The 10205-nt window shown below is 31.7% G+C and overlaps 1 protein-coding gene across 5 annotated transcripts in view; it reads right to left on the bottom strand.

Moving 5' to 3' along the window:
- LOC108971481 (dnaJ homolog subfamily B member 2) overlaps positions 1-10205 on the bottom strand; it is a 33900-nt gene that overhangs the window by 10770 nt on the left and 12925 nt on the right. For 3 of the 5 annotated variants that reach the window (XM_018937576.1, XM_018937577.1, XM_018937579.1), the window contains exons 2-4: positions 1710-1777; positions 793-902; positions 250-510 (exon numbers count right to left, since the gene is read on the bottom strand). In XM_018937576.1, coding sequence (XP_018793121.1) covers positions 250-510; positions 793-902; positions 1710-1774 — 436 coding nt within the window. In that variant the 5' untranslated portion in view covers positions 1775-1777. Of the gene's footprint in view, positions 1-249; positions 511-792; positions 903-1709; positions 1778-10205 lie in introns of those variants that run through there. The other 2 variants (XM_018937575.1, XM_018937580.1) reach the window with 2 other exon arrangements.

The raw sequence follows: 10205 nt of genomic DNA on the forward strand, positions 1-10205 counted from the left end.
ATATAGACTGCGATATAAAACTTTGTTTATGTTTAATTGAAAAATATGAAATGTGGAAGTATTAATAGATCTTTAGTTAATTACATTCTTCAAAAATTTTGAAAAAAAAACTCTTTTCTTAAAGAAAATTAAAAAAATCGTTTTTCTCATGTGGTCACTCCTATTTTTTTGTGGACAACTGTATGTGCCGAATTATTAGAAAATTATTAGCCAAAAAGCAAACCACAAACTGGGTAATTCTATTTTTACCAAATAATTTATGGAATGGTGTCCATTCAAATAAATTGCGAAAAGTAAAGGAGTGATATCGGTTCCCATGTTTACTTGAATTATTATCATGTCTGCAGTGTTCGTCATCTTTATAGTTGTAATTGTAGTCGCGTTTAGGATCAGCACGGGTTCGGTATCTATAACCACTGCCGTTCGTATATCCACTGCTTTTGGCGTAGTTGTATGTTGAAGCTTCCTTCTGTAGCGTCGCACGTGTATCATAAATTTTCCGTCTACGTGCTACAAGCAAGTACATATACATATATAGCTATTTAAACTTATGATATATCCCTTCGGAAAGTTTTGAAAATTCATACATACAAGTATTTAATTTTAAGTAGTTTTGTTTTCTCTTTCTTTCACCCATTTTTTATGAAATAGAAAGCTTATGCATATTAAGTGACTTATGATGTTATGGACAAAACTATTTAATTATATTCAATATAATTTACAAGGAAATTTTGTTTAGGGTACAATTTTATGGAATAAATAATTCATTATTAACGATATGCCAGTACTTACCATCCGACAAAACTTCGTAGGCCTCAGATAGTTCTCTAAATCGCATATTTGCTTCATCTAAATTGTCAGGATTTTTATCAGGATGCCACTTCAATGCCAATTTTTTATAACTGTATAAGAGATAAAAATATAGTTAACAACACACATAAGGTAAAATTCTCTATTTAACAATACCTTTCACAAGTGCATTTCTAATAACGCAAGTATTTAAAAATATCTTTCTTACTAAATAATACTAAAACTTAATTTTTATCGGTCATTTCATACGGCAGCTATATATATATATTGATGCGATCAGAGAAAGATTGCAGCGCTGCTTTAGGTAATAATTTATTTAAAATTGCGTAAAGATAATTCGTCAAATTGAAAATTTTTCCATAGGCGGTTCCGGCAAAAGAGCAATTTTTAGAAAAAAAAAGCTCGTGTGCAATATTTAAAAAACTAAAGAAACACAGACATACGAACATGGCTAAATCGACTCAGCTTGTCTCTGATCATTAATATAAATCCCTTATGGGATCTCTGACGTTTTCTTTCTTAATATACCCTGTTCAAGGGTAGCAACTGCATACATGATATATTCTTATCTACTTGTATTTTGACCTTTTCGGTATTTCTCATATCGGAAATCAAATAATAGCCGGCATTATGATTTTTAACGCATTTGATGAATTAATAGTGACATATCCATCGACAACAGTTTGCATTAACTGGTTCTATTTGTTTGAATACAAATCTGTCTCAATTATATAATTGTTGCTAGAAACTCAATCAATTTCTAATTGTGAAAGGCGTAGTTATTAAATAATACTCGAATGCAAATGCATTTTTTATGCTTTTATAAGAGTGTACAATATATACCCACATAAGTATATACATACAATATATTACAACCAAATTCGGAGGAGTTTACTTACGCTTTCTTCACTTCGCTTTCTGTCGCATCTCGCGATATGTCGAGCACTTTGTAATAATCAACCATTTTCTGTAATGTAGATTCAAAGGTCGGTGTTATTGCAGTAAGTGAATGTTTTCAAAAAGGATGTAACTAATACTATTTAAACAAGTTCTAGGTAAACATAAAGTTTAATTAAATGTTAATACAATTTTACCAATTATAATAACTACTATTCAAAGTAAATATATTTAATATTGCAGAAATATTTAACTTCTGGAATACAAGATAAATATTAAAATTCACTTTCAATTTTCTAGAATACAAAATATTCTTAATATGCTTTCATGAATTTATATTTAAAATTGTATTTTTATAATGTATTTTTTTATGTTTAATAAATAATAATGCAGTGTGTGCAAAACATGCTGTTTTCATTTTATAAAGTAGTGTTTATTGAGAAAATTTTTGTAATTGTAGAAAATACATTGTTTTATTATAATTGAAATTTACTCAATATATGCTCCAACCTCACGTGATGTAAAGCAACGGTTTACAGGTATATTTATACTCCTACCACCTGTTTCCACAAAGTATAATAGTTTTGTTCGCCTAACGGTTGTATAGTATATATATATACACACAAATAAATATGTACATTTATATATATGATAAGGTTGACGAGAAAAGTTGAAATCTGGGTGAATGTCTGTCTGTCCGTGCAAGATGTGACGCCCTCTAATAATTTTTTGACTAAATTTAGTGCGTAGTATTCTTCTCCTATAGTCCAGTTATTTAAGCTTAAATTAGGTAAGAATCTCGGAATTCGAGATACCCAGGTGTAAGTCTGTAAATACTTGTATATTGACACCCTAAAAGTTGTCTCAAAACCTACATATGGTAGGGTGTACGCCACTATTAAATTTCAAGGTCAAGGACCGACATAAATCGGTTTTTTGCGCTTTGGTTTTTTATAAATATCTCATTTCCTATGGAATTTTTTGCTATTTCTATTTATTATCAATATTGTAGAGTACAAAATTCTCTACAAATTTTGTTTGAAAAAGTATTTCATACGGTGAACCGTTTTCAAGATAGAAGGCGGAGAGCGCGCGGTCACATCATCACTTCATGTCAACCGGTACCTCCGGTCAAAAACGCGCCATATATACATACATAGTTGATGAACTACCGATAAATCAATGATTATAAATATTTGTCAATTTTTATTAACTTCTATATTATATTTTATCATTTTCTTCATGCCTTAATGATCATTTAAAAACAAAATGTACTTCAATAAGCCATGCAATTATGGCTGCCATACGGGAACGTTCTTTTTCATCACAGTTATTTTTGAGCCTTTCTGTATTTCTATATCTATTCAATAATACTGATCACCGTTTTCTAAAATTAAAAAATAATTAAGGGAAAAACTTAAATCATAATATAATTATATTCCTATTAATACTAATGCAATTTTAAATAGAAAATAATTAAGTGCATTTTTAAAATCTGTAAATTTTAAAATCCTTCCACTACGTCAAAAATTATACCTGGGAATTATACGGGCCCCTATTATACACTACGGACCTTTCTAATTATAGCCAGTAGGGACAGATGTTCCAGATGTATGTTACGACCGTCTTCTCTTTGTTTCATTTTGAATCGTATCTTGATAAATTACGGACGTACAATGGCTGATTTGTCTTTTCTATGTAATAAGTCAGATTCGGGAGGTGAATCGCTTGTTGAAGTAGTGCGCGGTACGAAATCTCTACGAACTGCAAGTGTCGAACGAAACGACCGAAAAACTGATTATTTAAAATCAGTAACCTCTGTCAAAGTGCATGAAAAGTGTCGAAGTATTTACATTATTAAAAACTATATCCAAGCAGCAAAACGGAAACAAGAAGAAGGAGAAACTATAACTTCTCCATTAGTACTCCGTAAAAAACGAGGTGAAGTGTTTGATTTTAAGAATCAATGTTTACTTTGTGGCGAAGTTTCTGTGAGTACTCTTGAGTTCAAAGATACTGTTATCAAAAAAGCAAAAGAACGTGGGGATTATTTCGCAAAATTGGTGAAAAGTCGTATAATTTTACAGTATGATTTGATCACTGCTGAAGCGAAGTACCATGCTGCTTGCTTTACAAACTTTTCAAATAAATCATCGCCTCTTGAGAAACCTCGTCAAAATAATCAAGTTACAGAAGCTATGTTAGAGATTTTCAATTACATCGAAAATAATAATGATTCTCAATTCACACTAAAAGAGCTTAAAGATGTCTTGACAGGGTATATGTCAGATGATAAAAACTATCATTACAAGACTACAACAGAAGTACTTAACCGATATCATAATTACGAAGAAAGTTTTAGCTTTCACAATCATTTCTTTCCGTGATGCACAAGCTAATATTCTATCAAAAGCTTGGTACGAAAGTAAAAAAATAGATCCTGAAGCAGAAAGGCTAAGAATTGTAGAAGCTGCAGCAGCAATTAATTGAGAAGATATCCGAACATCTTTAGTTGAAACTAAATCTTATCCACCTTCTAGTAAAATGTTGGATAATGTTAATCAAGAAATTCCAAAAACTTTATTGCATTTCTTAGAAGAAGCCATCGTCAAAAACAGGAAAGGACAAATTGACCATTTAAAAACAAAATGTACTTCAATAAGCCACGCAATTATGGCTCCCATACGGGAACGTTCTTTTTCATCACAGTTACTTTTGAGCCTTTCTGTATTTCTTCACAGAAGATATGGATCTAAAAGTCTATTGGATATTTTATCTAGTAGGGATTTGCAGCTTCTTATAGTAATACGTTACAGTATGAAGTTTCAGCAGTTTATCACCCACAGCCTCGTATTTTCTCATCAGAGTCAGGTGCATTTGTACAATATGTTGGAGACAATGCCGATATAAATGTCCAGACTCTTGATGGTAACAATACTCTTCATGTTACGGGGATTATTAAGACAGTAACTCCAAAAAATGCTGTTCTGTACTAAACCAACAGCGAAAGAGTTGGCAGCCATATCACACGTACCCTTACAAGTTTACGATAAACTAGTCATACCTGGATACAGTAAGTTGAAAATCTGCATGACAGTCGAGCACTAACAAAAAAACAAAAAAAAAAAACAATCAACGGAACTGGTTTTTTGTGATTATACGGAAAATGGGCAAGCTTGTCTCAATGCTCTACCATATCAGAGCGACATTAACGAAGATGGAACTTTTGACCCCGAAATCATGGAAGAACTTGAGACAAATGTCGTTGAAGACGATAATGAAGGCCAGTTTGATATTTACCAGCAGCCGAAAGACGACGATGAAGAGGAAGAAGATGATTAAAATTATAAATTGTAGTTTTTGTACCCGCTACTCCATTTTTTACTTTTAATAAAAATAAATGTATTGAATGATATTTTTTAATAAAAAGATAAATTCATAATTTATTTATTTATTTATTTTTTTTTTTTTTAAGGAAGAAGTTATTAATATTTATTAGGTTTAAATTCAAAAATAATTCCTATATTTTCATTAACAATTCAGCATTTACATGGGCAGGTAAGTGTTGTTAAATAAATTAATACTGAATAAAAAGTAAAAGATTAGGAAAAAATGATAAAATATAATATAATAGTTAATAAAAATTGATAAGTATTTATAATCATTGATTTATCGATAGTTCGTCAACTATATATAGCGCGTTTTTGACCGGAGGTACCGGTTGACCTGAAGTGATGCTGTGACCGGGCGCTCTCCGCCCTCTGTCTCGAAAACGGTTCACCGTATGAAACATTTTTTCAAACAAAATTTGTAGAGGGTTTTGTATTCTGCAATATTGATAATAAATACAAATAGCAAAAAAACCATAAAAAATGAGATACTTACAAAAAAAAAGCGCAAAAACCCGATTTCTGTGACCTTTGACCTTGAAATTTAATAGTTGCGTACACCCTACCATATGTAGGTTTTGAGACAACTTTTAGGGTGTCAATTTGCAAGTATTTACAGACTTACAGCTGGGTATCTCGAATTCCGAGGTGAACTTACAATAATGACTGGACTATGAGGGAATATCAGTTTACGAAGGGGAGGGCATAAGAAGTTACGAAAAAATCAATTACATTCCTCCGTAACATAATGTTCATCGCAGAGTGGTTGCGTCAATACTGACATTGTACACAAATTAAAGAGCGGAACTCTGTACACTTCATATCGGAATTGTACAGTTATGTGAACAAAAAGAGGTAAACATAATTTGCAGCTTTTAGAGTTTCGCATTAATATTTGTTTTTATTAACCTTTATATGGTGGGAAATTCTAATCACTGTTAGGAAAAAATTATGTAAGTTATACTTGTATCTAAAAACAGTTTTATTTAATAAGGAAACAGCACATTTTAAAACTTCACAACACCTATGGTTAATCCTATTTTGTTCACACCACTGTACATGAGATAGAACAGTTAATGGTGGTGATGCCAGTTGTAAAAATTCATTTTAGCTACAATTGGGAAAACTTGTCTCAAGTTGTGGGCTTTTATACGAACATATTCAAGGCAGTTTTATATATCATATATAAAAAAGAAAATATACTTGTGACCATAATACATATTTTTTTTAAACATATTGCAGTTCAATTTCATGAAAATGCTTATATAAATATATGATTTGTGATATTTTCAGTTTGGTTGTTTTATCAAAATATTCAAAGAATTGAGGTTTCTTTCTATAATTGTTCTGTTAAACATTAAAAATCTAAGTTGCCTACGGAAATGTATTAAAATAATAATACGCCCTATAGAAAGGGAACACATATTTTCAAAAATATAAGAAATCATCAAATAAAAATATATTTGCGCGGTATAGCTTTATTGATTGAGAGTGGCTAAACACTTAAATAGAATACAAACACTTAATGGCAGAAACATTGTATTCCGCTTCTCCCTCCGCTACGAGCGGCAAGGGTTTTGTTCTCGCTTTCATGCGAAAAATGTTGCCATTACTCAATATGCATTTGTGGTTTTCCACACATCTAACTTTTCAATTATAATTTTTCATAATATAAAATATCAAAACTGAAATCAAACTATTAAAAATAGTTTATATATATTTTTAAATAATAGCATTCGACTCTAATTTTGAGTTAGTTTAAGAAAATTTCGAACATATTGAAGATATTTTTTATAATTACTACAGTAAATTGAGATTGGCAAACCTGCGTTGTGAGAGAGCAATCTGCTGATTCGTTTCTACGGGAAAAATCCCAAATCGTTGGAAATTCTATGGTAAGCGGGCGGTAGAAGCGGTGTTGGCCAAACATTCACATTGCGCTCTCATAAGATTTATTTTGGCATACATATGTGTTTGAAGAAACAGTGGTTCATAAACTGAAGTTATTATTGAAATTACTTTTTATAAGGAAGTTTAAAGAAATAACCTGTTTTGAAACTTTTTCATTCGAAAATTATATCTATGTTTGGAGGAACCTACACTTGTGAACAATTTTTTCAATAATGAAATTAAACAAACATAAAATAAGAGGTAGGTTATCTGATGTAACTTTTAGAACAATAATACGTGTAGCTACAGCAAATGAGGTTAAACCAAACTTCTTCCTGATAATTTATATATTTACAACTCTATATCTATATCGATTAGTTTTAAGTGATACAAAAAACCGTTAGGTGAACAGACCTTTGTGCAACAAGAGAGTTTTCTGTTGTGATAGTATAAAAATCAGTAAACTCCATTGTTTTAACCACGATGCTAAAAACTTTTCTCTATTTTTTAAGTATCACAAGTAAATCATTGAAATCTTCAGAGTTGATGAGCCGTGGACGAATTTAGAATGTATGGATATTCCGTGATGGATGGCTGTACTACTGGTGTAGTTGATTTTCCAATGCAGGTAAAGGATTTTTATCTCTGCTCTGTATCTTTGCACCTCGTTCCCTCCAAATCATCGGCACTGTAATTCTTTGCACTTTTTCACTTCGGTATTAAAACTTTATTAATATTATCAAAATTGTTTATTTGGCTACTACGTTAAAAAAATATTACACATTATATTCCGCATTGAAAAGAGGTGAATGTTAAAGTTCAAAAAACGTTAGTTAAGTTTAGTTAAGTAGTGAAGGTAGCAATATGTTATCGTTTTACTTAGCTTTTTTTTTCTTCTTTAATAGATAAAATTTGCACCTTTTCCGTTCACTAGAGCATTAACGCTTTGGAGAAGGCCTGCTCGAGGAAGCCGACTACGCCTCTTGATAATGCTTATCCGAGTACAATTTATTTTTCTGCCATTCGAGATTTACTTCGGTATATATTACAAAAGCGTTATTGCATAAATATCTATTAAAATAGAGAACAAAGCAACTGGCCATCAATTTGTTTTCCGTTTGCACGAATTTATATTAACCATTTGATTCATTGTGTCGACTCCCGTCCTGCTATATGGTGCAGAGGCTTGGACGATGACAACAACTGATGAATCGACGTTGCGAGTTTTCGAGAGAAAAGTTCTGCGAAAGATTTATGGACGTGGGAACCAAGTCGCGAGTGCGACGACTGTCTGTTTGATGACAGGAGATATTTCGTCTTTCTCTCCTTCTCTGCCAGACCCATTTGCTTTGCTTCCTTCTCCAGTTTGGAGAAAGCAGAACTAAGGGCACGAATGTTGAGGCCAATAATATCAATGTAGTCGTTCATAGTCTCTCATAGAAGATTTTACCTTGAAGTATATTGAAGAAGCCGCAGGATAGGAAGACGCCTTGTCTGAAACTTTGTTTGATATCGAACGGCTGGGAGAGGTCCGTCCCGATGTCGGATAATTCACGCGCCCTCAAAACGCCATTAATCGAAAGCCTATAGAGTGCCATAATTAAGCTCTACAATAAGGTACAAGGCTTTAATTTAGTACAACGAACTGCCTTAGGAAAGGGAAATTTTTAAAAGTGAAAGTAAAAAAATAATTAAACGAATGAATATCGAAATCATAGCTTTGATTACGGAAGAATCAGACTAATTTGGATATGTTGTATAATAGCAAGCACAACAATTTTCGCCAGTACTTGCATTCAAAATTACTGCTTACAATATGAAATTTTATTGTGGAGTTTTACGCGAAATTAGGACCAAACAGATCAACTTGACTATAAGCCAAGTCGAATTTACGGTGGCATATTGCATATTTTTCACGATAAAAGTGTCTAATAGACCACGCCTATGGCAAAGTTAAAAACTGGAGAACTTCACCATACATCCCCATCTTAACCCGATTTCGGGCGATGTTCTTCTAAGTTCCAGCCGCGTTTTCCTAAAGCTTAATGTATCCACAATAAATTCAAATAAATTGACAAATTCAACTTTCATTTCACAAAGTAAGTGATATTGAGATTAGTAAAATAAATACTAGAAAGACCTGGCACACTTTAACTCAATACATTGGTAATATTCAATTAATTAACCGTGTGTTTTTAATAAATTTATTATTTGTAAGAGAAAACTATTTAGAAAATTGTGAACATAATATATAAAAATATAATTCATAAAAAGTTGAAAATAAACGAACAAAACTAATTTTCATATTTTACTCCTACACAACCTGTACCTACAACGACCTACTCGTTGTTGTCTTTAAATAGAACTATGAATATTGAAATATATGAAAACAGTGAACTATATATGTACATATATATGTATGTATGCATAAGGTAAATTAAGGTGGTTCATTGTTTTATTTTCTATAATAAACTATTTGAGTTATGTAAAGTAGAAGTTTCAATTTAGTAAGGCAGGGACGATACTTTTACTTTTAAATTAAAATCGCTTTTAAATGTTACTTGCAAATTACCACAAACCACCTAGTTTTCCCTGTCTAAAAATTATATTTTTATACAAATGTTATACCTGTAGGCTAGCATAGTTGCCGTTAGACAACAGATTCCCAAAATGTACATTTGCGAGTGCATATTGACTACCTACCGTATTAAGTTTTTTTATATTATCGATTACTGGTACACAACTATTGGTCAGCTGGCGTCGATCACACTTCATGCGAGCACCATTCGCAAATCAGTATAGGTGCCTACCGACACTACAGTACGCTTAATAAAACTGCATCAACTCACAAGAAATTTCTATTTGCATTCTATTACTATATTTGCATATTGTAACATACTGTGTACCGAAGTATAAACGCTGCGTGCCCAATAATACACCAAATAGTATGGTTGACGTTGGGCATAGCTTGGCTTAATCATAATATTAGTGGATAGTAGAGTCTCCCAATCTACAGCTACTTACAGATTGTGCTTTAATTATTAAAACACCAATACCTAATGCTAGATCACCAACGCTAACAGCTATCTTTGGTAATACAGTAAATCTACATACAAACATAAATCCGGTTTGTTTCCACACCATACATATATTTTCTCTTTTTTTAATTTTAACAGTGATGACTCAATAAAGATGTTTTATATTTCACTGACTGTATTT

The sequence above is a fragment of the Bactrocera latifrons genome, unplaced genomic scaffold, assembly GCF_001853355.1.
Source record: "Bactrocera latifrons isolate USDA-ARS-PBARC rearing strain unplaced genomic scaffold, ASM185335v1 scaffold_345, whole genome shotgun sequence".
Taxonomy (NCBI): domain Eukaryota; kingdom Metazoa; phylum Arthropoda; class Insecta; order Diptera; family Tephritidae; genus Bactrocera; species Bactrocera latifrons.